Consider the following 27,955-nt stretch of genomic DNA (forward strand, 5'->3'; position numbering starts at 1 on the left):
CTAAAGCTCACACACCGGAATGACAGTGCCTCACTGCTGGCTGACCTGCCTCTGACTGTGGTCTGGACATCAGGCAGAAATGAGGAGGGAAGGACATTAGAGCAGAGAATAGCAGTGGTGACTACAGTGGGCATGGACACACCAATGTGGCTCCTGCCATCTTAGGGACGAGGACCTTGAGAAGGCATTATTTAGGGCCAATAAGAGGGAGGGAAGAGGACTCTTCCTGGACTCATATCAGCCTGTGTCTCTTCAAACCCCCAATGAAGACCCCTAAGTTGGGAGGTGGGGCCTCTGTGTCAGAGGGGAAGGAAGGCTAGGGGGTCTCTGGGCTATAAGCAGAGAGCCATGGGGGAGAACCTTGTGAGGACCTGAAGGCTGGAGGGCCATGGACTCACCTCTGTTCAGTAGGCTCACCTCCTGTGGAGGCCAAGGGTGGTCTCAGTCAAGGGGGCATCAACCCCCAGCCGTGTAGACCCAGCCAGCAATACAAGATCCAGCTGAGACAGTCTCGAAGCTCACCTCCAGCTACAAATCAGGAAACCCAAACAAGGTGGCCTTGACGCAGGCAGACATTTGGGTTATCTGCACCCAAAATACCTTGACTTAGAAGACAACCCAGTAACCAGAAGCCCCTCAGAACAGCCCAGGCTACAGGGGTTCAGGGCGTCTAGAAACTACTGAGGAAAAGGGCCCCAAGATCCACTCCACCTGGAGCAGTGATGCCATCCTTTCCCAGTTCCTTTCAAAACAAGTGCAACAGGAATGGAGAAATCTGAACACTCAAATTGCCGATAAGGCAGACCTTGAAGAAACCACAGACCCCTGCACCTTGGGTTTCAGGCCCGCCAGCCCCGTCCTGGATGGGGTTCTCACTTCCTTCACAGCAGCTTTGACGCCAGCAAGCCCTGTGCAGGAGTCAAGGAGAACCCAGCCAGCCCTGTGATCTGGAGCATTCTGTGGGCGCCATGAGACCTCCCAGAGGCTGCAGATCCCATCTCCCCATGGTGCCTGCCAGGCACAGCTGCCACCCTCCAGCTAAGGGAGGGCTGGGCCAAGCCCACATCTCAGACACCAGACAGTGTGTTATCCTTTAATGAAGAGCCAGGTCAGTAGGGCCACCATTCTCCCCGAGGCCCCCCTGCAGCAGACACCCCTCACTCCTGGCTGCCTCGGTGGCAGGGTGGCCCTGAAGCAGCCAGCCCTGCTGAGAGGTCAGTTTGCAGCAGCCTAGGAAAGGCATTCATCTCTCGGACCTAGGAAAATGGCAGCAGCAACATGGCCAGTGGCGGCTAATGAGGTCAGGGATGGTGGAGGAGGAGGGCGGGACAGGAAGTGGGGGCTCTCCTCCTTCCTCTCTGAATTCCCTGGGATAAAGGCCAGTGTTCAGGAGCAGTACAGTCTCCCGAGGGGCTGGAGGCCCTTCCAGCCACTCTCTGGAAGCCCTTAGTCCCCAGTTTCCCTCAGACTAACATCACACAGAAAGGAGCCCGCAGGGTCACTGGCCTCAGGGTCACCACTCCATCAGCCTCAAGGCCCCACGCCTGCGAGATGTCCAGCAGGGCCCAGGCCAGAGCCACCAGGAGACTTGGAGCCACCTTCCACTAACTCCGCTGGGCAGGCACTACAGGCATCTAAGAAGGTGGTTTCTCTCCCTCGTGGTTCCGGGGCTGCCCAGGCGGGGCTGAGGCACAGCAGGCCAGGGGTTCTCCAAGTCCCTACAGATCTGTGACCTTGTTTTCTACAGCCGCTGCGATCTGCTGGAGCCGATAGCCCAGCTGCATCTTCTGGGCCGTGCCATCTTCCTCCAGGGCAGTGATGATCTGAAACACAGAGACCAACTCAGCAGGGGGAGACCGTCAGCCTGCCGTCTGCCTTTGCCACAGGCTTCAATAGGCCTCCACAGCTACTGCAGCAGGTGTAGGTAGGGGCCCGAGAAACCCTGTGAGCTGCCGCACTCACTTCCTCAGGGCCCCCTCGGGGAGGGGATGATGACAGCAGAGTCACTGTGGGGTTTTAAGGATTAGTGAGGTAGGGAATGAAGTACTTTACTCAGTACCTAGCACTCACGGTAATGCATATCACCTCCCCAGTAAAATCGTTTGAGGCCAACTTCACCCACCATGCTGGTCTTCTCCGCCACAAACCCCCTGGAAGCCCTGCTCCACCCATCCTGGCTCCCCCGCCCACCAGGCAACAAGCAGTTCCTAAATTCCTACATGCCGGGTGCTGGACAAGGAGCAGGGACCCAGCAGTGATGACAGGTACGATCCCTGCCCTCGTGGGGCTCACTGGATGGGAGACAGGTATTGACCAAACACGGACAACTACATAACCACAAGGGGGGCTGCCACAGAGGGAAGGGTGGGAACAGGAGGGGCTTGCCGGTCACGCCTCCACAAGGGGACAGCTGTGTCACACGGCCCTGCCTCCCCCACACCGGCACCCACACTGTTTGGAGCAAGGCACCTGGACTTCACGCTTGCGCATCACGCCTGTGTCAAATGCCTGTCCCCACTCCAGGCCTGAGCCATGAGGCAGGGCCCTCATCGCTCAACAGCAACGGCCACATCCCTGGGGCCACGCAAACATCTGGGTAGATGATTCCAGCAGGCACTCAGTGGGTTGACCGGTGGGCGCTCTGATCCTGAGGCCCAGCCCAGGAATCCCCCAGAAAGCCCCCTTACCGGCTCTGTTGTGCCCTCATCTGCCCCAGACCCTGTGCCCAGACCCTCCTCTCTGGCAGCGCATGCAGCCCAGCCAGGCCCACCCCCCCAGAGATGGCCTGCACAGCACACTGCCACATGTGGTCTCAGGTAGGGCTCTGAGGGAGCACAAGGTCGGGGCACAGGTGGCCGCTGTGTGTTCCTTCCAGCACATCCTGCACACCATCTCCAGGCCCTGGTAGATCCCCAGCCATCCATCACCACCACCATGCCCAGGAGCCCGGCTGAGGAGCCCGGATGGGAAGGGCGGCAGCAGGTAAGAGCCGGGCCACTACCAGGAAGCACACCTGAAGAACACTTCCCGAGCGCAGGGCTCAGCCCCCCTCCACCACTCTGTGCCTGGGGGAGACCCGAAGGCCCCACACTTGCGTCACAGAGCCAGTCACCCTCTCGCATCATCCTGACCATGCCCAGGTTCTGCCCACCTGGTCATAGTATTTGTTGATATACTTGTAGAGTTCGTGCAGGGCCACTCGCACCCCCAGGTCTCCAGAGTAGTTCTAGGGAGGAGAGACGAGGTTACAGAGATAAGGGGTGCTGCCAGCCACCAGAGGAGGCCCAGGACCCCAGGCAAGGGGAGTGGGGAAGAGGGGGCTGGGAGGTAGAGGAAGGAACAGGGCCCTGCATTGGGAAGCAGAGCCCCTCCACAGACAGGGGATGCCAGGCTAGACGTGCTAAGCTGGGGACAGGATAGGACCAAAGGGCCTCCTTGGTGGAGAGAGCCTGGATCTGTAGTTTCACCATGGCCTGGGGTCTCCACTGGGGCTCGGCCTCTCTCCCCCTCCAGGCTCCAGCTGGGACCCTCTGGCATCCCAGGCAATTGCAGAGCCAGGCAGAATAGGTGCTGCTCACAGGCTGTGACCCAGCATAGTTCTGCTGTGATCTCATTCAAGTCTTTCCTGAGGTCACACCCAGGTCCCTCCATGGGGACATCTCTGAACCTCAACCTCCTCTTCAGGACAATGGAGTTGATATCACCTAACTTGTAGAGCTTTAATGGGAATCAAATGAGAAGTAATCAAAGCCCCCACGCACGGCAACACCCCAAAACTGTAGCTGCTATTGTTAATGTGGTTGTGGTCATCATCATCGTGGTTTCAGATTTACATTGTTTATAAATTCCCCGGACTGGACTGTTTGGAGGCTGTTTTAGGAGTAGGTGGGGGCATGTCTATAGTGCCAAGGAAAGCAGAGCAGTAGGAAGACGTGGACAGGCTGACCCAGGCAGTCCTGGGGCTGAATCCCTGCCACCTCGCTGCCTTGAAACTATGGTCCACAGACCCCGAGGGGCTGCAGAGGGGCTGCAGACATCTAAACACCTGGCTGAGTCAGGCTCGGTGGCAGCTGCCAGGACAAGGCCCCTGCTGCTCTCTGATGAGACACTGGGAGCCCTGGTCTTTTACAGAGGCAGCGGGAACACTGTGCTGAGGCCCCCAGGGCTTCCCTGCAAAGGAGCAGTGTGAAGGGGGCAGGACCCTTGCAGCAGAAGGCCTATGCCCAACCCAAGAAGCAGAAGGAGGGCCATACCCGGGACAGCTCGGCCAGGATGGAGTTCATCTCTTGATCACTGGCGGGGATGGTCTGTCTGATGTCTGCATAGTACCTGCCAGAGATCATGGGTCCGGCAGCCGCTGGGGAAACAAACCCCTCTTCACCCCACCAGGCCCACCCCTGGGCCTCAGCTGTAAACACCCACCAATCCGTCCAGCCATTATCCCCCAGATGCAATCCCTTTCCCTCGTACCTTTCCACCATCCGTTTGTACCGGGGAATATCCCGAGCATACAGAAGTTTGTTGATGGGAGAGTCCTGGGTGCCAGCAGGTGAACGGTGAAAGGAAAAGAAGGATGAGAGCTCCTGTTAGGGTGACCAGCTGTCCCAATTTTCCCAGCACTGTTTCAGTTTTAAAACTAAGTCCTGAATTGCAGGAAACCTCCTCAGTCCCAGACAACCCGGATGGTTGGTCACCCCACCTCATTCCTTCTGTCACCCCTCCCCCAGTGTCCCATCTCTGCCGTCATCACCTTGAGCTTCCCCCCATCTCACTCCAAGGTCATCTCTCAGCTCCACGTGCCTCCACCCGGACCTGGCAGGGAACTGGCATGCAGGGTGGGAAGGGTGCAGTGCTGTGTGGAGCCCTAATACTGCTTCTCCAAGTGCTATTCATTCCCCATGTAATCATTTTAAAAATCAGGAAACTAACCCCGAAATTTAATTAAATTGCCCCAGACCACCTCACTCCTGTGTGGCTGAGCTGGGATTTGAAGCAGGTCTCTCAGACCAGGGCCCACAATCTAACACAGCCAATACATCCTCTAGCACCGAACCGGGCTCCAATCCCAGCTCTGTCCCAGTGGCTGTGGGCGGCACACTTCCATTCTCTGGACCTGCTGCCTCATCCTACAGCTGCTGGGAGGGTGAGGCAAGACTGCACTGCCCCCTGTGAGCAAGGGGGTGAGCGCTGGGCCTGAGGCAGGATGCCTGCTTCTCAGCAACTCTCCATGGGTGGCTCTTGGCATCCTGGTTTGCACTATTCCTGAGCTACCCAGGAAGCATCTGCAGTGCTGCTGGGAAGGGGAAGCAGTGTGAAGATCAGGCAGAAAAACCCAGCTACCATACAGCACACACCCTGGAGGTGACCCCTGGGTCCTGGTGTGGCTCTGTGGTTCTCAGCTCATCGCAGGCAGAGTAATGAGCGCAGGCAGAGGAAAAATGGCTTACAAAAGACAGCACTACAGAGTGGAACTTTCCATCTTGTTTCCCCATGGAGAACTCTCAAGAGGTCCCAGGCCCAGGGGTCGAGGCTAAGCAGAGTCCGTTATGCAGAGCCACGACAGCCCTGCCTGCTGGGTGCCTGAGCAGTCATAGTGGTGACCCCATATCTGTCACAGGACTCTCTGGGTCCTGACCACTGTGACAACATACCTCCCCCTCTCTGTGCCACCAGGCAGCCCTGACCACCTCTCCTCCATGCTTCCCAGCTCCCCTGTCAGCACACCCCTCCTCGCCTGGCCCTCCCCTGGACTCTGCTCCCTGTACTGCACGGGCTGGCAGACACTTCCACTGCCCTTGGGAATCAAATCTCCGAGCTGCTGGAGCAGCCTGGAGCTGCTCTGCGATTGTAGAATCCAGGGGCTCACCTCCTCCAAGTCTCAGCTCACCACCGCCAGAGGCCCGGGGTGCGTAAGGAACCCCTCCCTCTTCCTCACCCCCACATCCAACCCACAGCTTCTGCCTGCCCTGTACCCTCTAGTCCCAGCATGAACCTGGCCACCGCTCGTCCCAGGGACAACACAGCTTCCTCTCTGGACGCCAGGCTCCAGTCCATCCACTGCATGATTGCCAGGAGGCTCCACCTAACTCTCAGGTCTGACCACCCCCTTTGCCCTCAGGGTGAGCCCTTGCCAAGTGGCCCTGGCCTCCTGCCGCACCGCCAGCACTCTTTGCTCCACTTAACCCTGTGAATCAGCACACGTGCCCCCTGCCCTTGCTCATCCCTGAAGGCTGAGGCACGGCCACCTCCTAGGGAGGCCAGGGACAAAGCCTGTCCCCGGACCTGCGGTCAAAGGCCTCCTATATCCTCCTCCTTGACATCCTCAAGAAGGCCTGGAGTCTGTGCACCACAGCACTCTCCATCCCCGGCTACGCTGCCCCACCCACCTAGACCCTCCCGGTCCACCCCAGCCAGCTCACCCGGCCCAGCTTGTGGTCAGCCAGGGTGCAGGCATCCATGAAGGTCTGTGCAATGACCAGGAACACTGCATCCATGTTATCAGATGTCTGCACGTCGAACACAAACTGCGGGTTTTTTATGATATTGATCCAGAACCTCAGCGGCAAGCTGTGGGCGGGGCAGGTGTGGCCAGTGAGTGTGCTGGGGAGACAGGAGAGAAGACCCCGCACATGCTAGGCCCGCTCCGCCCCACCCCCACCTGTTGGTCTTCCATATATGGACGGTGTCCTGGTCCGAGATGCCATGCTGCTGGGCCTGCTCATCCAGCAGGTCAAAGAAGTACTTCACAGCGAGCGGCGCGGGACGGCTGGTGCTGAGAATCACCTGGAACAGGTCATCCACAAACTTCTGCAGGGTGCCCTGCGGATGAGGGGAAGCACAAGAGATGCAGTCAGCAAGGGGACCTCAGCCCAGCCCAGCCCAGCCCAGCCCAGCCCAGCCCAGCCCAGCCTCAGATGCCTCGTGACACCAGGCCTGTGCGAGCCCCACATACTCCCAAATCCCACTACCTGTCTCGTCCCTGCCCCCAGCCCCACCTTCATGGACAGCAGGCGGGTCAGGTAGATCTCAGGGATGGCCTTGGCTCGCTCCCGCTCCCCGCCCCGGAGGCTGCCCCTCCGAGGCCTGGGCGGCTCCGGCTCCTCGCTTGGCTTCACCAGGTGCCAGGGCCGGATGCCCCCCTCGTCCACATCCTCCAGCATTGGGGTCCCTGTACCAAGACCTTACAGCTTGTCACCCCTCATCAGGTGCCCCCTGCCCTAGACCCCCGGGGTCCTGCCAAAACCTGGGAGTGGGGGCACCTGGTTAACGGCTTCTCTGGGTGGAAGGGAAGTAGACACAAGCCCATCCTGAAGTCCAGAGGACCTCACCCCGTTACTGGAGACTGGGCAAAGCAAGGGTAGAGGACTGCGATGGCAGGGGTGGGGCGGGGGGGAGGGTAAGTACTCACTCTCTCCAGGGACATAATCCTGGCTTTCCCGGAGGACATGCTTGGTGAGGCAGGGGACGAGGGCCACAGTTGCTCCGTCTGGGACCTGTGGACCACAGTTGGTGACCCCTCCACCAGCCCACCCCACCACAGCCTTCCCCCAGCTCCCACCCCTTCCACCTTATAATGCTGCAGGGTGTTCAGGCGCCTCCACAGACCCTGGACCTCAGAAGTCACGTCCTCGTCAGAAAGAATGAGATGCCCGGCCACCCCAGACCGCCATTCTGCAAGGACAAGGTGGGCTTGGTCCAGGGCTTTCAGAATACCCTCCCTGCACTGGAACCTGTCCCCTCTTCTACAAGGACACTGGCCCCTCCATCGGGGCAACCTCACCCAACTTCTCTGAAGTCCAGAAACAGGGGCCCCTCACCAGGTGACAGGTCGTCCCTGTAGAGGTGTTCCAGAGCCCACCTCCCCTGGGTGATAAGCTGACCCCGTAGAGCTGGTTTAGGGCCAGCCTAGCCCTGAGGGTCCCCAGACCACCCTTCCCCTCTGCCCTCACCGACGTCCAAGGTGCGGGGGTCTGGCCGCTGGGCAAGAGGCACTCCTTTATAAAGCTGGTCCAACATCTTTTCCTTGGCCTGGGAGATGGTGTCACAGTCCAGGACCTTCACAGGCACGCCCTGGGCTTCTCCCGCTCCAGGCCCCACAGCCAGTAGTGCATTCAAGGTCTATGCACGATACATGGGAGCAGTCAGGGCTCATGCCACATGTGGGATGACCAAGATGCAAGGCCAAGGCCAGGGACAACCCATAAGGAAGCCACTGCCTCTGACCTCCAGGCACCAAACAATCACTCCTTGTCTCTTCACCCGCCTGCCTCCCCAGGGACAGCAGCTCCCTCCACTCTGTGGCCCCAGCACCTGGCACAGAGCACTAATGTCTGCTGGGTGAATGGCAGAAAAAATGGGAGAGCACAAGTCCCTCTGAACTCTGATCCTCAGGCTCCCGGCGCAGACAGGCTGAGGCACCTGAGGAAGCCCGCATAAGAAGTGGGGTCTCCACTAGCCAGAGGAGCAGGCCTGGCGGAGCCTGAATGGGATTTTCCCAAAGGACCTCCACGTGGGCCACGAAGAGGAAAGTTTCCCAGAGGGAAACAATGGGCAGGTCTGCCAGGGTGACTCCCAGCTTGGTGGGCACAACCATGCCCCTGGCAGGATGCTAAGACCATGATCAGGCAGACACTCAGGCCCTGACACAGCAAGGACCCGGACGGGCCCCGGGCAGGGTTGGCTGCTCCCTAGACTCTGGATGTGGCCACCCTGACCCCACCCCAAACCTGGGGAACCTCTGAGGTCCTATCTTCAAGATCTGGCCCTCAAGCCTCTATCCTGCAGCCAGCTGGAGGTTAGGCTGGCTCAAACCAGATGCAGACACCCACACAATCCTACGTGGTCACCCTCCTCACCTTCATGGGAGACTGACTCACCAGCAGGTTCTCTCTCTCCCCCCCTCCCTCCCCCCTCTCCCCCCCTCCCTCCCCCCCCCTCACCAGGGGACGGTACTCCACGTCCTCTCGGAGCAGGCGGTTGTCATTCAGGGTGTATTTGGCTTTGCCAGTCACGCTGTCTACCGGCCCCTTGTCCACTTGATGCTTAATTCCACGGAAAAGCATGTACAGAGGCTCCCCTACCGAGTCCTGGGAGAGTGGCGGGCAGTTAGGACACCCGGGGCAGGGGACAAGCATGGGATGGAGGTGCTGGGGGAGGGGACAGGACGCTGGCCGCAGAAGGCTTAAGGTGGCTGAGGACATACTGGGCAGGGGTGCCCAAGCTGTGCTGGGACAAGAAGCTGTGTGGTTCAGAGTCCTGACTCTCCCTGGAGGGGAGCCCCACCCACCTCTGCCTCACTCACCCTCACGAAAGTGTAGAGGCAGATAGACATCCAGTTGGTGAGCAGCTTCTCCACCACGGTCTCTGTCCTGGGATGACAGGAAAGAGCGGGCAGAGTCAGCAGGTGGGGACCCAGGGCTTTCTATTCTTCAGACCCCAGGCCCCAGAGGGCCTGACTCAGGTCTTGGCTCCAGCTGTCCACAGCCACCTGGCCCCCGTAGCGTCTTACGGGCATACAGACCTGCGCAGCATCAGCTTGGGGTTCTTGGCCACGTACTGGGCCACCAGGTCACTGAGCAGGGTGCGCAGGATGTCAGTGAAGTACTCAAGCTTCCCGTGCAGTGCCACGGTGAGCAGAGATGCCACGTAGGCGCGGTCCCGAGCTGAGAAGGTGCGCTGGCTCTCCAGGGTGTGGATGAACTGGCGCCAGGGAGAGGGGATGGGTGGGTGTGGAGGGCAGATTCAGAAACGGAGGGACTGAGAAGGGATGGGGCTGGAGGGTAGGGGGACCCCCTCCCCACCCCTGGAGGGCCCAGATAGGGGGTGGGGCCGGCACCTTGATGAGGAAGAGCTTGCTGTTAAGCAGGTTGGAGAGCTGCCCCAGCCCTTGTTCCACAGTGGGTCGCCTGCTCTCAGGCACGCCCAAGTCCCGGTGCAAGGGTGACTCCTGGTGCCCAGGGAAGAAGACCCTCTCGGCATACACCTTGTAGTCGAGGAAGGGGATGCCGCTGCCCAGAAGGTCACTGGTAAGATCAGTCATCTCGGTCATAAGGTCTGTTGAGCAGAAGAAGCCAGGTTTGGGCGCAGATCCCAAGGTGATGGGAGCAGGCTTGGGCAGAGCCCTGGAGCGTGGGGTCTTCGCAGCCTCACCTGTGAACTCCTTCTTGCAGCGGTCCCGCACGCTGCTCTCCAGATTCTCCAGCTGGATCTGCACCTTCTTATAGTCCCTCAGAGCCTGCTTGCTCTTCCTCCTGCTCAGCACCAAGGTCAGGGCAGGGAAGGCCAGAGGAGGCCCGAGCCCTTGCTGGGTCCCACCGGGCCCAGGCCTGCCCAGGCCAGCACAGTCTAACCCTGCCATGCCCAGCCAAGCCAGGGCCTAGTCAATAATTCAGCCTGTCCCATCCCAGGCAAGTCACACCCACCCACGACTCATCTAGCCCAGCCTAGCCCAGGGATCAGCAAACTATAACACGGCCAAATCTGGCCCCTGGCCTGCTTTTGTAAATAAAGATTTGTTGGAACACAGCCATGCTCATGTGTTTATATGTTGTCCGTGGCTGCCGCTGGGCTATAATAGCGGAGCTGAGTCACTGCCACCCAGACAGCCTGGCCCACAAAGCCCGAAATAGTTACTCTCCTGCCCTTTATAGGAAGTGTTTGCCTATCCCTGGTCTAGTCTACCCCTTCCCACTCCAGCCACACCTACTACCTGCCCAACCCAGCCACATCTGGCTGCACCCACCTGTACATGAGGACAATGATGATGACACCCAGAGCCAGAAGAGAGGTGCCCACCCCCAAGCCCACCTGGGCTGCCATGGGGAAAGCCACAGGGCTCTCGCCATCGTACTGCACGTGGCCCAAGGAGAAGCGTAGGTTCCCCATCTGCACCTGCACAGGGAGCCACATGTGAGCAAGAGGTCAGCGCACGCCCGATGCCTGCCCCGGCCCAGAGCCTGCCCACTGACCGTGAACTCAGGCAAAGCATCAGGCACCTCCCGGAGGGCATGGTGCCGGGGTAGGGGCTGCTCCACGGGGGGCTCGCAGTACAGGTGGTGCCGGGTCAGCGTCTTCACCATGCAGGGGCCGTCCCCTATCATGGCCACCACCTCCTCCTTGGACATTGCAAGGTCCAGATTCTCCCCCTGGAACATGGGGTCACTGATTGATCATTCAGAACTCTTCCTTGAGGGGAGGAGCTGATGGCCACTCAGATCCTATCTCCCCAAATGTGAGACGGATGGTCCTGAGACCCACCCCCAGGAGCAGGGCTGATGGTGCCTCAGCACCTCTTGTCCTGCACATGGGGTGACAGCCCCATGGATGTTTCCCAAGCTGCCCCCTGATCCTTTTCTGCCCCTCCCGATCCTTCTTCCTTGAGTCTTAACTTCTCCGGAGCTAAAAATCTGGAGAATATAAAGCTGTCCCCAGATCCTACGCAGTGACCTTACAAAGCAGAGCCCCTGCTACTGCGTGTGTCAGTACACACGCCAAGTATGTGTCCACATGAGACAGCCTGCCAAATGGGCATCAGCCCAGGCGCCTATTGTGTACCTCGCCGCCACTGCGTGTGCCAAACTATTTACATATCGTTATTCAGACACCTGCCATAGGGTATGTCAGGACCCAGACCACAGGACCTAAGCCCCGGCCAGGTGTGTCTGGCTAGGCACCCCGCCGCCAGCCCCCTCAGCACTCGCCATGTCCATCCACTGGCCCTTACTTTGCAGTCATGCCCCCTGTGCCACACACAGCAGTACCATCCGGCAAAGTGAAGGGTCTTGGGGCCCTGCCAGATCCCACTAGGAGCAGTACCTCCACAGAGAGCACACTCCCAGGCTTGTGCCGGAATGGTGCGGTGGGGTCCTCGGGGTTGAGCGGCTGCAGAGTGGGGTCGGCCTCATAGGAGAAGGGTGTGGGGTTCAGTGTTGCAAAGTCAAAGACCAGGTTTTCAAGGATGAATTCCACACGGACCCAGGGGTCCTCAGGCAGGCCTGGGAGGGCCGGCGTGCGGCACGTGATGAGCTGGGAGGAGTTCACGTGGCAAGGCTCCTCAAACTAGGGCAGAGGGAGGGAGGACAGGGAGGGCCTGCTGAGGGTGCACAAGGGGGGCGTCCAGCAAAGATGGGGACATAGCCTCCACTGGTACCCGCCACCCACAGCTGTCTAGGGGTGGGGGAGGGATGAGGGGCAAGGTGGGCGATGGCTAGCCCAGTGCAGGCAGGGGATGCCCTTGGGGCTCCTACGTGCAGGCCGCCACAGGAGGCTCCGGGGGAGCACGCCGTCTCTGGGATCACGCGGTGCCTCCACCCAAGCCCCTGGCCTGGTCCTGGCGCTCTCGTGGCCACAGTCACTCGGATTCTTGGTGTCTGCACCACGTCCAAATTCTGGCCACGGACCCATATCTCACGTCCTCCACTGAAAACACAGCCCATGAGCCACTTATGGCTTATGTGAACAAGGCTTTAAAGCACAGCCCAGTCCCTGATGTTAGGTCAGCTCCAACCCAAAGCCCCACGGCCCCTCTCCCCACCAGCAGCATAGGAGTCGAAGCCCCCCACATAGAGCCCTACAAACCCCCATATACTGGAGCTGCAAAGACCTCCCAATCGCATGCCATGCAGCCCTGCCCTCGGCCCAGCACCTGAGGAAGCTCTTGGCGGGGCCAGCAGAGGTGACATTGGGATCTGATGTGTACTCGAACTGGCTGTGATGAAGCCTCCGCTCAGCAGCCCCAAACCACACAGCCACGGGGAGTGTGGCAGGCGTGGGGTGTGGGCTGGTCTCACACCGCAGTTGCTCCGCCTGCTGCTCCAGCAGCCTGAGAAGGGAGGGAGAAGTGGCAGGCAGGCCCGACTGGGCCAGAGGGGCACAGGAAGGGGAAAGGGGTGATTCCAGGACACGGGACCCACTCGGGCCACAGCTCACTTCCCCCTTCAGTGCTGATTGCAGTCTCCACAAGTGACCCTGGAGGCTGCACTCCCAAGAAAGCCCCAGCTTCGAGAGGGGCTGGCCACTTTTTGATGGAGCAGACTTGGCCCTCTCCCCATTTCTGCTCTCCCTAGTATCCCACCCCTCCATCTTCTCCCCGGAGCTCAAGGATTTTTGCAGAATGAGGAAGCGTCCCTCACAGGTGACAAGGCTGGTCTCCAACTACCACTCGGATGTCCTCCAGCCGCCCGGTCAGAAGCTTGGAGCCATGCAGGGTGAGGTTGGTGCCCCCGGCTCTGGGGCCTCGGGCCGGGAAGATGGAATGCACCTTTGGGTCCTGTGGGAAGGGGACAGGGAGAAACAGACAGGCATCAGGCCAAGAACAGGGAGGCAGGGGGAGCAGACAAGGAGGCCCTGGGGTGGGGAGCCCCAGGGAGGCGAACCAATGGGCTGGGAGGAGCCACCTAAGGGGGTGGCCCATGGGTAGCTGGTGGGGACTCAACAGTCAGGCACCTGGTAGGCAAAGTCATGCTCTGAGACGCCGCGTCCTCTTCCTGGCACCTCCACCATCACAGCGCCTGCCACCTCCTCCCCGCTGGCCCCAGTGATACACACAAGGCTGTGGGCACAGGGCAAGCTGGGGTGCTGGGCCACACTAAGGGCCCTTCAAACTGACCCGGCCGCCCCCTCCCTGCCCCACTACATCACGTGTTCTCCCTGGCTCCCAAGATTGACAGAGATCCTCTTGCTTTGGAAGGAATTCCTTAATGACTCACCAGGAGGCTTTGGCCTCTGAGAATTAATATCTGTGGTTCAATCATTCAAGTCCACTCCCAGAGGCCCCTGACAAGGAGAATTTCTCTCTCTGTGGGGCACCAGCCCTGGTAAGGCTGGTGGCAGAGGTGGGTTGCTGAGCTAATGAGTGGGCCTAACCGGCCACCATCACCGTGGGCACAGCACCAGTTACAAGGTGGTGGAAACTTGATTTCCTCATGAAAAAACGTTCCCGAAAGCCTCTAGTCAGGTCTGGGGATGGACGTGAAGGGAAAGTGAGCAATCTAAGAAATGCTGGTTCTTAGCCAGGAAACAGAAGCTTGGGGCAAATTAATCTCCAGAATGTGAAGCCTGCAGTGGTTCGACTCTTTGTGACATTGTCACGGTCACTGCAAACACCCCGAGAAAACAGAACAAGCGAAGTGTGAACTACCCGGGAGAGGCTTCAGCTGGAATGTATTTTAATCACTTTATAAATCGGTTCAGAAAGTACTTTAGTCTCACGGTTCTAGAATCATTAACACTCACCTAAAGTTCTCAGTCATAATACATTCAGGGGGAAACAACATGCTCTAGCAGAGTCTTGTTGAAAATAAGACTGCAGGGTACTTGCCTGGTGGTGCAGTGGTTAAGAATCCGCCTGCCAATGCCGGGGACATGGGTTCAAGCCCTCGTCCGGGAAGATCCCACATGCCACAGAGCAACTAAGCCTGTACTGAGCCTGCACTCTAGAGCCCGCATGCCACAACTACTGAAGCCCACGCGCCTAGAGCCCAAGCTCCGCAACAAGAGAAGCCACCGCAATGAGAAGCCCGCGCACCGCAACAAAGAGTAGCCCCCGCTCGCCACAACTAGAGAAAGCCTGCACGTAGCAATAAAGACCCAACACAGCCAAAAATAAATAAATAAATACATTTTTTAAAAGAAAGAAAATAAGACTGTGGGACCCCAACACGGGCCTACAGATCCAGACCTCTGCAGGAAGTGGAGGGAGGTGGTCTAAGGACCTGCTCTGGGGGGTTTTGAACCAACTCTCCAGGTAACCCTGACATTCGGCAGGTTGGAGACCTGCTGCTTGTGGATGTCTCCTTCGCTGTGTTCTGCGTGTGCACATTTGGGACCCTGCAACTGCCAGCCTTGTAAGCCACAAGCCCTGGGAAAGTGGGAGGGGTCCCAGGGACTGGACAGAGGGGCCTGACACTCAGCAGGTGTGTCATAAGTCTATCCCCGTGAGGAGCCTGCCCAGGGCAGTGCTTGGGGAAGAAGGGTCAGCAGGTGGGAAGGTCAGCCGCAGAGCACAGCTGTCTGGGATCCAAGGAGCCTGCTACCACAACTATGCCCGTGGTCACTTGGAAAGCCGGGTGAGCACACCTAGGCAGTGCCAGGAAGCAGAGCTGCCTGTCAGCTCTGAGCAGTGACTAGACCCAGGCCAGAAACCTGCAGGTCTGTGCACAAAGCCAAGGCCTTGATAGTAACCCCAGCCCTGAGACACTGTGATCAGAACCAAGGAAAGGGGGAGGGGGAGGGGGAGGGGGAGGGCAGACGAGTAGTGGGTGGATGGCCCTAAGCAGGAAAGCCAGCTGTGAAGCCCGCGGGGTGCCCCCTGCTCCTGTCAGTCCAGCCCACTCACCTGCTGGACACCTCGTACTCCTGAGCGTCCACAGCACAGGGCACTCCAGCCACCCTGACCGTGTCCTGCACGTCCTGCACGTGTTGGCCCAGGTTGGAGCCCCTGATGGTGACACGGGTGCCTCCGTCTACAGGCCCAGTCAGTGGCTCCACCTGTTCCAGGACAAGGATGGCTCACCTCCACGCACCTGTTGACCTTTGGCAGCCTGGAGAGACAGCCCCAGCCTCCCACCTTTTGGGACACTGAACCCATAGCACCCCGAACCCCTTGAAGGGATGCTCCAGCATTTCAACACACCGAGTGGATGAGGGGTGCTGGGCACTGGGTGACCACAGCCTCAGCCTCGCCACAGGCCTCCTGGGCCACGCAGCGTGGATGCTTCCCCTTGCACCACACACAGCCGTATTGGGGCATGGCAGTTTGGCAGCGGCTGCAGTCCTCGTGTCCCACGGAACAATCATACAGCACCACTGGGGGCGGAGAGACGAATGTGAGAGGCAGGCCAGGAAGAGCCCTGTTGCCACCAGCCAGTCCCAGCAGCCCCGGGTCACTCACCGTGCAGCCCATCCACACTGTCCACACGCAGATGGCCAGCCCGACGCAGAAACAGCCCCACGCGGAGCTCTGGCTGTAGAGCCTCATAGCTGAGCTGGAGAAATGGGAGTGGGGTCAGAGCCCAGGGTTAGGGGAGGCGTCAGGCCTGGGGAGACGGTGGTCAGAGAAAGGACCAAAATGACTCATGGGAACACAAAGCCAGAGGCCAGAGCTGGGATACAGGACCCCATGGGGCACAAGGTCAGAGGTCAGAGCTGGGGTACTAGGACTCCCTCGGGGTCACTCAGTCAGAGAATGGGCTGGGATGAGTGCGGTGCAGCCAGCTAAGCTTGGTAGCCAGCCTGTGGCTAGTGCGCCCTTGCCCACCCAGGACTCGGGATCTGTACCTGGTGCTGCTGGCAGGTGACATGGCACCGGGTATCTGGAGGCAGCTCGCATTCGACCCGGGCCTCAACCACCACCTCGTGGCCCTCCAGCTCCATCACACACTCATGGTCGCCTGGGCTGTCCTGGGGACAGAGGACACAGCTACGGGGGCAGCTTCAGAAGCCAGGCCTGGTGAGCCCCACAGGGCCCCAGCACAGTCCCCGGGTTGGGACTGAGACCTGAGGCCGTGCCCTCCCCTGCTCCCCAGGACTCGCGCATAGTTTGCCAACAGCCAAGGAGGCCACAGCAACAGCTGCAAAGAGGACACACTCACCTGGAAGAGGCGCAGGTTCCTGCCCAGCAGTCGCACTTCTCGCTGCACGTGGACCGGCATCAGGCTGGAGCCCTGCACACTCTCCACACAAGGGCAGGAGCCTGCCCCCAAGGTCATCTCCTCCTGCAGGCACCAAGCGCCAGGCAGTCTATGGAGCCCACCTGCCGCCTCATCCCTTTCCCAGGCACAACCCCGGGGCCAGGCCAGCGTGAGGCAGCGGACGCCCCCCTCCCCTCCATCCTTCCCCTGCAGAATCGCAAGGTGGCCAAGAGGCTGCATCTGTCCCGATCCCCTCCCCTGAGGCCTCCTTCCTGGGCCGGGTCTCACCAGCTCCCAGAGCCCAGGGGTGTCGTACTGGTAGTCAAGGCTGGACAGGAGGATGAGGGGGGCGGGAGGGCCCTCGTGCTCAGCAGAGTCTCCATCACCTGAGAGGAGGGTGGAAGTGGAGAAGGCGGGCGTGTCACCCCCTGTCCACTCATCCGCCTCGGGCAGCTCGCCGCCTTCTCTCATGAGCCAGTCCAGAGCAGGCTTCGTGGAGCCAGCGGCCCCTGGGAAAGTGGTGGCGGGAGCCGTGCTGGGGGGCTGGTCCAGGGGTACCGCAGAAGGGAGAGCCTCGGGGCCAGGCTCTGCAAGGGCGGGCGGCAGTGCTGCTGCATCTGAGGGCGATGGGTGGGAGGCCAAGAGGTCCTCGGCGGTGGCCATGGGTCCGAAGGCTGTAGGGGCAGGGACAGCGGTTCCAGGCCTCTGGCGGGGGCTGGGAGGAGGAGGGGCCTCGTGGAGAGGTGAGCCCGTGGAAGCCGAGGCAGGTGTGGGGCCGGGACCTGCCCACGGCCCCCGGGGGCTGAGCAGGGAAGGCCTGGCCCCGGGGGGGACATCCAAGGCTGTGGCTGTGGAAGGAGTGTCCACAGGAAGGGCGTCAGGAGTCAGGGCGACCGTGGCCCTGGGGGCTGTGGGTGGGAAGGAGGTGGGTGCGTCTCTTGCAGGAGGGGCTGGGGAGAGGGGCGGGCTCTGAAGGGGGAGGCAGAGAAAGACAGGAAGGGCCACTCAGCAGGCAGGTGCGGGAGCGGGCAGCAGGCAGGCAAAGGGTGTGTTAAGAGAAAAGGAGACCAAGGAAAAGAGAAACAAAAACAGCCCATTAATTCTCCAGAGGGGAAGGGGAGGGCGCGCTCTAGGGGCGTCTATGGCATCTGTGCCAAGGTGGGGCACGAGGCCAGACCTCCCCTCCTCTCAGCTACAAACGTCCTCTCCCGAAACAGGTGGGACGTTGACAGCCGTCCTCCAGTGAGTCCGTCACACACAGCAGCTCAGGTGCTCACGACAGAGCACCCGGGGCAGGCAGACACACAGACCCCAGGCCATGAGAGAAACCCTCACAATGGGGAGCCCGAACCCCCCCTGGGGCCCGGTCAGGAGTTGGGCTCACCTGTCGGCTGACCACCATGGGCCCAGCATCACATAAGGCCTTGTGCGTGCACAGGTGCTGCCAGACGCACCAGTTACACCCCCAGAGGCTTCTCACGCAGGCCTGGCACCTGCACAGAGCACAGCCATGGGGTGCGGATCGCCACAGGGCAGCCCAGGGGCTGGGGGTCGGGGTGAGGAACTCACTGTGCAGACGGGCGGAGCAAGGTGACGGCCATGCAGTCATAGAAGGAGAGGGAAGCCTCGGCAATCACGACGGTGCCAAACCTGAGCTCCAGGCTCACGGAGACGTGGTCTGCAGAGGGAGGAGCGAGCTGGGCTGAGGAGCAGGAAGGGGCACTCAGACCCCGAGCTGACGTCCCAGACCACACAGGGTGGGTTTAGCACTCTGACCAGGAAGGGGTGCCCAGGGTCGGGAACACAGTCCACAGGGTAGAAAACAGGGACTTTAGGGATTGGGGACCAGAGGGGACCTCAGAGAAAGGCATCGCTGCAGGACCCTTTGCCTGGATTCACACCTCATCCTGATCACACCCCTTGGAGCAAGATGGGAGGAGAGCGGGGCTCCCAGGCCCCGGGCTGGCTCCTTCTCTCACCCACCAGCTTCTCTCGGCAGCTCTGGAGCCTCACTAGGGTCTGGGGAGGGGCACATCACACCAGAACTGGTCAGCAGGGCAGGACTCTGGTATTCCCCAAAGTGGCAGGAATAAGACTCCCCTGGCCACAGGGGTGGCAGATCGGGTACCGACAAGAAAACCTGCGAAGAGAGGCCAGGACATGCTGTTGGAGCCACTGGGCTACAGATCAGGGCTCCGTTTACAGGCTTCCAATGTGGGCAGGCACCAGCGGCCACCAGCCCCCAGTGACCACAAATACCCTCCAGCCTGGATTAGTAACAGATGGAGAAAGCGGAGCCCCACGAGAAGCGACTTGGGCAAGGCCATGTGGTACTTAAAATTCAAGGTTGTAACCCATCACCAGAGCTCCCCCCGGCCAGGGCTCCGCCTGCTCTGGTCTTCACCTCCCTCCTCTCCTCACGGCTGATGTTAGCAGGACTCAAGGTTGCCACTTGCAGACAGCCCACCTCAGGCTGGAAGCTCCACAGCCACCGCTCTAAGCCCTGGCCCCGAGAGCACTCGGAATGGCGACTGCACCTGGGCAAGAATGACCAGTGTCCACCTGTGACCCTCACGGGGCCACTGGCAGTTCATGGGGCAGGGACACCTACAATCCTACGGACCTGGGCAGGATCCTCAAGTGGGCCACGACAGGCCTGGCAAGTCAGGGTGGAGGATAGGGGTGAGAGTAGGGCGTTGGGGCATCCAGGGGTCAAGGGTTGAGAGTCAAGGGCCAAGGACCAGAAACCCTGGACAGGGCAGGAGAATTGAGGGCATGAGGCTGGGGTTGGGGTGGGGCTGGGGAAGGGGCCAGGGTCGGGGGAGCGCTGACCTGCCGAGGAGCACACACCACCCACAGTACGGGTCCCTGTGAGCCAGGCAAGATGCACAGTCCAGGTGCTGAGCACAGGAGGCCACAGGAACCTTGAGAAGCTACAGCAGCAAAGAGGACTTGAGGTCAACAATCCAAGCACCAGTGGCTCTCCACATATGGGCCCCCAGCTCCCCCGAGGCCCCTCCCCGCAGTCATGCCCTCCCTGGCTGGCGCGTGGCACTCACCGTGCTCTGGGTCATGACATACAGGTGCTCGAAGGCCCCATCAAAGATGAGGTCTCTGCTCACCGCAGACCCCTGCTGGATGATCCGTGTGGAGTACGGGTGGCCATCACTCCCTGGGCCCAAGTAGACCTGAGATCAGAGACCACAAGATCTGAGGCCCAAGGCCCTCCCCTCTCACCCCAATAAAATAATTTACAGAATTTCCTCCTAGAGAGTACAGGTCACACCACCCGTCCCCAGAAAGAGGAACACAGGTCATCTCTCCCAGCCAGGGCCAGGGACACATCACATATCTCACATCGCAGCCCCAGGGGTCTCAGGCGTAGCTCTGCCCAGCCTGGGTCCCCAGCAGCCTGTCGCCTCCAGATCCTGGGGCAGGGCCCAGTACCTCCTGTGGACTCACCTTATGCAGCTGCCCTTGACTGTCACCCAGGAAAGCAATGGTGTGTCCATCTTCCACAGTGATCGCCACGGCTGTTAGCTGAACCCCTGGCCACTCCAGAACTGGCGTGGCTTCCAGGGGGACACGGCTGGCCATGGGGCTGGGCGTGTGGTCTGAGCCACAAGGGTAAGCATCCAGGGTGTCCTGCAGGCAGCAAGAAGCACAAATAAGGCCCTCCCTGGATAACGTCCACTGGCCCCTCCTCCCTGGACAACCCCACCCCTTCTCACCATCTCTGCCAGCTCTTGGCTCTCCCACAGCTGCGTTCTTAGCCTTGCCTCAGTGGCTTACCTCCACAGTCTGCAGCGGCTCCGACCCCCTCTTTTGATCCCCACATGCCTGGGGCCCCACTTTCTCCCATCCCTGGCCTGGGAGCTGCTTCCCCCAGTTCATGTACTCAGCCTTCTCCTGGACCACTTTTCCAAAGCCTCTCCAGCTTGCATCCTCCTCTCCAGGTCTACTAACCTGGGTCTCCTCCCACCTCTCACTGACTCAGTCCCCCTATATGTGGCTTCTACCCTTTTCATCCATCCTGAGACTAGAGCCAAACAAGTCTCAACCTCACCTGCCTCTCTCGCTCAAGAACCTAAAACAATAGATTCCATCCCCTCTACATTCTGGGTCCCTGCCCCATTCCCAAGAACCTCAAATGCCCTTTCAGTCCACCTACACAAATGCCATCCCTTCAGCGCCTGGTCCAAACCCACCCCTGCACAGCTGGCTCTCTGTCTCCCTGAATGCCACTCTTACCATAAGGTACCCATCCATCACCCAGACACAAAGGAATCACTTAACATCCATTGACCTGATCAGTAAATGCCTGGCCAGTGGCCTCAGAGACAGGGAAGGGCTGGGCGGTGCCAGGACTCACCACAGGCAGCTGAGCACAGTCGGAATTGACATCATACTCAATGTAGGCCACCTCCGCCCCATCCTCAGCGCGGCCCTCCCGAGTGTAGCAGGCATCACGTGTGCGATTAGCAAGGCGATCCACCTCATCCAGAGGGAAGGCACAGAGGGCAGAGGCTCCAGATGCCCCGGCAGCTGCCAACGGGGGCCGGCCCACAGTGGGGGGAGCGGCCGAGGAGAAGGCTGCAAAGAGCACCTCCCCCCGGGCCACCTCCGCGGACATGGCGACAGCCGCAGCCTGGATCAGCCCATAGCGGCTCCCCTGACAGGCCAGAGGCAACTCCACGTAGGAGTAGTAGTGCTGGTCCCGGAGGCACACACGGGACACATAGGCACGGAAAGCTCGAGACTGAGCTTGCAGGTCCCGCCGGAGAAACAGGAAGTAGGCACTGGCCCCGCGTGCAAAGGCGCTCACAAAGTGGTGGCTGTACTCGGAGAGGCGGCCCACAGCTAGCTTGGCCGTCTCCTCGTAAGAGAAGGCAGCCTGGGGGTCCAGCGGCCTTAAGGCGCGGGTAGTGATGGGAGGGATGCCTCCCCCCACACCCCTGCTGGTGTAGCCCCGCCCCACAAAGAGGAGGGGCTCCCCAGCCAAGCCCTGGGCCACCAGTCCCACCGTGGTGACGGCAGGGTCGTTGGCAGCCACATACTGGGTGTCCCCAGGTCGCTCTGGCCGCAGCAACAGCTGCCCGAGCTGCCCCAGGCGCCGCTGTTCACAGACCCCCTGGTGCACACTGCCACACACCACCAGGGCCCCAGGGCTCACCAGGAGCAGCTGGTTTGGGTTGTTGGTGGGCTGGGCCTGAGGGCACTCATCAGGTGTCACAGGTGGCAGACAGTCCCTGCTGTCTAGCACAGGGCCAGTGGACACAGTGGCCTCCAGCTGCAGTTCAGGGCTCAGCTGGAACAGGAAGTTGGTGGCTCCTAGGTAGAGGGTGCCTGAGGTGGGATCCCGCGCCAGGTGCTGCAGATGCGTACCATTGGGAGTGAAAGCAGTCGGTGGAGGGGGCTGGAGGGTGAGGACCCACCCGGCCCAGAGTGCCTGGAGAAGAGCTGGGCCGAGGGCAGGCATGGTCACCTGGTAGGGAGAGAGGTTGAGCGGGGCTCATGTGGCCGCGTGAGCACCGTGGGACCACTGGTGAGGAGTAGGACTGTGATGCTGCCAAGACGCCCCTCCTAACTCAGGGAGGGGGGAGCAGGGAGGACCAGGCTTAGATGGCACTGTGGTTAGGATGACCCCAGGACCACACACTAGCAAGAGGTCAGGAGACATTTTCCTGGAAACTTCAACGCTGCCCATTCTCTGTAAGCACTACTCTCTCAGGAGACCTGCACCCCACACCCCTCACCCTGCCCTGCCCTATGTCATAACAGGGTCCAAGGGTAAGAGGCTAAAGGGGCAGAGACATGGGAAACATCCCATTCCCAGGGACGAGGGCCTGGAAGGGGCAGGAGGGCAAGGGATGGGAAGAAGGGACCCAGAACCCCAAAGAGAGAAAGGCACCCTCTGCATGGATGTCAGTTTCCTGGGCAGAAAAAGGGAGGGCAAGGTCTCATGGGCCACCTGCATGTTAGAGTAGGGTAAGAATTGGATGAAGGGCCTTTCAGGCTAGGAATCCAGAAGGGTAATAACCACAGAACCAAAGGGCCAGAGAGATGAGGGGGGTTAAGGCTGCCAGGGAGGGCTTCCCTGGTGGCTCAGTGGTTAAGAATCCGCCTGCCAATGCAGGGGACGCGGGTTCGAGCCCTGGTCCGGGAAGACCCCACAGGCCGCAGAGCAACTAAGCCCGTGCGCCATAACTACTGAGCCTGCGCTCTAGAGCCCGCAAGCCACAACTACTGAGCCCACATGCCACAACTACTGAAGCCCGCGTGCCTAGAGCCCGTGCTCCGCAACAAGAGAAGCAACTGCAGTGAGAAGGCTGCGCACCGCAACAAAGAGTAGCCCCTGCTCTCTGCAACTAGAGAAAGCCCGCGCACAGCAACGAAGACCAAACACAGCCAAAATAAATAATTTTTTTAAAAAAAAGGCTGCCAGGGATAGGGCCTAAAAGGCTAGCTAGACCCCACCTTGGAGAGCCCTCAGCAGAGGTGGGAGTCACACTGCTCCCAGACACCTAGGTGTGAGGTCAGGCTCACCTGGCAAGGCCAGCTGGATCAGGAGACAACAGCATGCCCCGTGTGAGAGTCACCTAGCCAGGGAGAAAGCAGAGCATGAAGCTGGGGGTTGGGCTGCAGGCATTTGGGCTCCCCACCATGGAGGCAGCACAAAGGTACCTCTCCCGGCTGCCCAGTCTGCTGGTGGAGCTGGGCCCAGCCTGCTGGTGGAGCTGGGCCCAGCCTGGCCCTCGGCCACCAAACACATTCCACAGGGACGCCTCCTCAGAGCCTACAGAGGGGGAGGGCAGCAGAACCAAGCACCCTCAGGGCCTGGGAAAGGGCAGCTAGGAAGGAGCTGCGCGGCTGGCAGGGCCCAGTCAGGCCCCCACTTTAGTCCTGTGCCCCCTGCAGCCCGTTCTCGGCACTCTCCCATCCTCATCCTCTGCCCAAACTCTCCCCTATCAGGGTACCCTGGTACATACCCTCCACACAGGCCCGGGGCTAGCCTAGGCCCAAACCACCACCAGCACATAAGCAGACACATGCTCGCACACACCAAGAAGCATACATACCACCCACCCTGGATGCACACACCTACACACAAACACATGGGCACGAGCACACACACAGATGCATGCACATACTGCCTGTGCATAGCACACGGAGACACATGCCCAGAAATACAGGCAAACGTCCCACACAGACACGCTACCCACCTGCACTTAGACACCTGCACAAAGACACGTCCACAGAGACAAACTTTTTACACAAAGAAACATGCACTCCACACAGGCACATCACATGCACCCACCCACCCAAGACATACACACCACCACCCACTTTCAGACCCCACACACACAGACTCACGCACACTTCCCTGGTTTGAGCCCTAAGTCCTAGAGGGCTGCAGAAGCCAGGCCATCTCTTGCTATCTCCTCTCCTGCAGGGCAGGGCAGAGCAGAGCAGGGCTGGAGGGTGGGGGGCAGGGGGGATTGTCCTAAAGGAAGTCACCATACTAGATGTGCCCCACATCCCCAGGACCTTCGCAGACCTTGAGTGCCTGCTCTCCTCACAGACCCATCCTTGCAGGCTCCACCTGAAGCCAGGTGACACCAGCCACCTTTCCCAGACCTGGATGGTCTCCAGCCAGGAGCACCAAGACTGGTAAAGCACAGAGGACAGGGCATGCATCCCAAGCTGAGACACTTCCCCTACTTGCCTGTGCCCAGGCGGCATGGCCCAGCCCCTCCCACCACCCAGCTGCCAGTCTGCCTGTTCACTCTGTTCCCAGAGCTTCCCAGGGTCCAGGTTGGCTCCTTCCAGCCAAGGCTCCCGGCAGGGTGCTCCTGAGGCTGGCCCAGAGTGAGCAGGGCTGGGCGTAGGCTTGGAGGAGGGTCCAGCAGCCCGGTGGAAGCAGAGTACTGTGGCCACGGCCTGGCTGGGCAGTGCTCCCAAAATAGCTTGGGGGTTTCCATTTTTAGTGTGCAGAGAACAGGGCAGCTCTATGGGAGCAGGAACAAGGCAGCCTCTGTTTGCCACTGAGGGGGTAGGAGGAGGGGGCCGGCAGGGAGAGTCGTGAACCCGGCGAGAAGCCCAGGACTGTGGCAAGGCCAGGCTTCCCAGGAACCCCCCACCTTGTTTCCAAGGGATGGGGGGAGAAAGTTTCTTCCTCTGGGAAGACAGGGTCTGCCTGAGGATGGGCAGAGGCCATCTCCCATGCTCAGCCACTGCTCAGTCCCTCCTACCACCTCCCGCCTAGGGATGTGCCTTGGGCAGAGGGTCTGACCCAGCATTCGCTTACAAACATTTGCTCAGCGCCTACTTCAAGCCAAAGTTCTCCAGCCCTCAAAGGGCAGCAACCAGGACAATCCCTAAATGTAAAATCCCAGCTGGGTCGAGTGGCCCACAGGAAGCGGATGGGCAGGATCAGAACAGCTCCTGGCAAGGCCACATAGGATACTGGAGACCGACTCACGCTGGGAAAAGTGTCAGGCTTCTTCAATCACTGCCACAGGGCCGAGCAACCCTCGCCCTTCCCCACATACCATGGGTAGGAGGAGGACAAAAAGAAGAAGGACACATATTTCACTTAACCTCTGCCACCAGCCATAGAGCAGCTCCCAGCCCCTCCAGCTTACCCCCTCCCACCTCAGGGGAACTTCAAGCGATGTATCGGAGTACATCCCTCCTTCCAGAGTCTTTGGGGCACCCCAGGGGCTGGAGTATAAAGGTCAAGCCCTCCAGTCCACATGCTCTCCTGTGCGATCCATGCCAGTGCTCCCCCGCACATGCTCTTCGTTCCTGCCAGCCTGAACTGCAGGCTGTTTCACACTCCTCCGTGCCCACTCCCTCTCTATCCCATTAACTCTGGTGCCCAACCATCACCTCCCAGGGAAGCCTTCCCTGTCCCCCCATGCTCCTGAGGAGCCCACTACACATGGCCAGTGGACATCCCCAGCCACCACCCTCGTGTATATTGCAGCTCTGCCTTGGGCTCTCTAAGCTTCAGGTTTCCTATCTGGAGAATGGGAGGCGGGGCTGTTCTGACCATTAAACATGATATGGTGTGTGCCTGGCATTAGAGGCACCAACCAAGGCCACTCTTCTCCTTGTTCCACACTCCTTAAAACTCCTTAAAGGCAGTTCCTTGAAACTCCTTAAAGGCAGGGAATGTGACTTTTGATTCAGAGGCTCCAGTAACCAGGACAAACGTTAGCACAGAGCAGGTGCTCCTTACATGTTGAAAGAACCCTCATTTCACAGCCAAGAAAACCCAGCCAACAGGGGAGATATGGAACCCACAATCCTCTCCAAGCCACCTGGCTTCTTGAAGGATGACACAGGGTCAGCCCCACTTTTATTAATGACGAGGCCAGAGCAGGCTGAAAAGGCTGGTTTGGAGCTGGGCCTCAGGTCCCCAACTTACACAGCTAGGATCTCTTGCCCATTCCCCAGATCTCAAACCCCAGCCAGAGTCACAGCCAAAGCCTAGCTCTTCTGGGCCCACCTTTCTCTGGACCGCTTCAGCAGGGCCCAAGGCTGCCTAACTTCTGTCTGCAAAGAGCAAGCACCTCTCCCCGCCCTCCTGGGGCTGTCCTCACCAACCAAGAGGGCTTATAAACTCTGCCCTTCAAACTGGGAGAGGGTTCATATCCCAGCCCTCATTTACCGAGTCGCGGGGATTAGAGTGGGAAACCGGCCTTTCCTTTCTGCCCTCGCTCTGCTCCCAGGGTCCACCCAAGAGAAGTTACTAATTGACAGCGCAAGAGTGCACAGTGCTTACCCTGTTGTTTGTGTCGAGGTGGGGTGGGGGTGGGGGTGGGGGTGAGGGTCCACCATTTACCGGTGAGGACTCAAGGAGTGCTCATCAGTCACCCACCGTCAGTATATATAGGCGGATGGGGGGCTGGGGCTTCCCCTCTGGGGGTGCGTGGCAGGGGGATCACAGGCTGCCTTTTGTCAGTTGCGCCGAGCGCAGCCTGGAAAGGCTGTTACTACGTAGGGGAAGCCTCGACCTCCCCGTCGACTTTTCCCCGACCCTCCTCCCTCCTCCCCGACCAGAGCAAGGACCCCACCAGTGGTCCTGGGAGGGCGGGGAAGAGGCCGGCCGGTCCCGGGCTGAGGCGGCTGCGGCGGCGTTGGCGAGGAGGGGGCGCGGAGGAGCAGCTCCACCTCCTCTGTCTCCCAATCGCGTTACAGGCGGAGCCGCCAGAGTTTCCCTTCGCGCGGAGTAGTATGGTCCCAACTCTCAGGACCGAAGCCGACCACCATTCACACGGGCTGCCCAGGCCCGGCGGCATCGAAGCTCCAGGCCCTTCCATCCCGGGGATGCGCCGCCTCGCCCCGGTCCCACCGCCCCGGCCCCGGGCCCCGCACTCACCACCCGGCCGGGCCCCGCAGGACTAGCACACCGAGGCGGGCGCCGGCCGTTCCGGGCTCGAGATCTGCGCGCGCGGCGGCGGCGGCGGCGGCGGCGGCGACGGCGGCGGCCTTCCCCCCCCCCCCCCCGCCCCCCGCCGGAGGTGGGTCTGGCGGAGCCGCAGCTGTTACCCGGAGACCGAGGGGCGGAAAACTGCGGCCGCTGCCCGCCCCTCCCGCCGCGGCGCTGCCACCGCTGGGAACAAAGGAGACAAAGCCGCGTCGGCCGGGCCCGGCTCCGCTCCTTCCCCCCCCTCGCCCGCCGGGCCGCCCTCCCCCCGCCCGCCGCCCAGGCCAGGCCGGAAGCAGCCGGGAGAGCCAGGCGCGCGGCCCCAAGCCGCCCGGGACCCCGCATTCCAGCCCGCCCGGCTCTGCACTTGCCGAGGGCGGGGGACTACACCCCTCCTTCGCGGGGGCGGGGGGGCGGGGGGGGGCGGGCTGCACCACGGCGGTAGCCAGGGCAACGCGGACGGCGGCGGGAGGAGGGTGAGGAGCGGGAGCCCCAAGGACCAGCTGCCCCACCCCGCCCAGTCCCGCCGGGCCTCACCTGCGTGCCGCGCTGGAACCGGAATTGGGAGGCCTTGGGGATGGGAGGTGCCGGACTGGGGGTCGCGCTCTGCACCGCGCCCCGGCCTCTGCCTACCTGCCTGCCAGCGCCGGGTGGGACCCACGCCCCTCACCTGCCCCGCCTGTTCGCTAACCACCACCCCCGCTGTGCGGCGCCGCGAGCTCCCTCTTACCTGTCCAATACCTGGTTCCTGTGGTCGTCCTCCTCCAACTTGAACTCCTAGGCGCCTTGTTTCTCCCCACCGCACCAGGTCTGCCCACCGGCTCTACTCCCAGGACTCCCAAACAGCCGGCGTCTCCTTCCGGCCCCCACCTCTGGCTGTGCGGGAAGAGCG

The 27,955-nt window shown here is 60.7% G+C and overlaps 1 protein-coding gene across 1 annotated transcript; it reads right to left on the bottom strand.

Annotated features, from left to right (window-relative positions):
* Nucleotides 1-351: 351 nt before the first annotated feature.
* On the bottom strand, nt 352-27,852 carry PLXNB1 (plexin B1). The gene is made up of 38 exons (XM_060022390.1): nt 27,794-27,852; nt 23,175-23,227; nt 21,001-22,113; nt 20,091-20,273; nt 19,688-19,816; nt 19,461-19,561; nt 19,033-19,165; nt 18,612-18,768; nt 18,198-18,306; nt 18,013-18,121; nt 16,917-17,597; nt 16,590-16,712; nt 16,276-16,398; nt 15,890-15,983; nt 15,632-15,804; nt 15,335-15,486; nt 13,444-13,549; nt 13,131-13,267; nt 12,644-12,820; nt 12,246-12,417; nt 11,815-12,057; nt 10,968-11,144; nt 10,742-10,890; nt 10,150-10,250; nt 9,836-10,053; nt 9,521-9,699; nt 9,302-9,368; nt 8,940-9,086; nt 7,950-8,118; nt 7,568-7,671; nt 7,409-7,493; nt 6,996-7,168; nt 6,659-6,819; nt 6,420-6,567; nt 4,471-4,535; nt 4,254-4,329; nt 3,152-3,226; nt 352-1,823 (listed from the first exon to the last, which is right to left on the bottom strand). Exons 3-38 carry the CDS (start codon nt 22,105-22,107, stop codon nt 1,719-1,721), a joined length of 6,408 nt encoding a protein of 2,135 aa, XP_059878373.1. The 5' UTR covers nt 22,108-22,113; nt 23,175-23,227; nt 27,794-27,852; the 3' UTR covers nt 352-1,718.
* Between the last annotated feature and the right edge of the window lie 103 nt (nt 27,853-27,955).

This window comes from Delphinus delphis, chromosome 10 (assembly GCF_949987515.2).
Source record: "Delphinus delphis chromosome 10, mDelDel1.2, whole genome shotgun sequence".
NCBI lineage: Eukaryota > Metazoa > Chordata > Mammalia > Artiodactyla > Delphinidae > Delphinus > Delphinus delphis.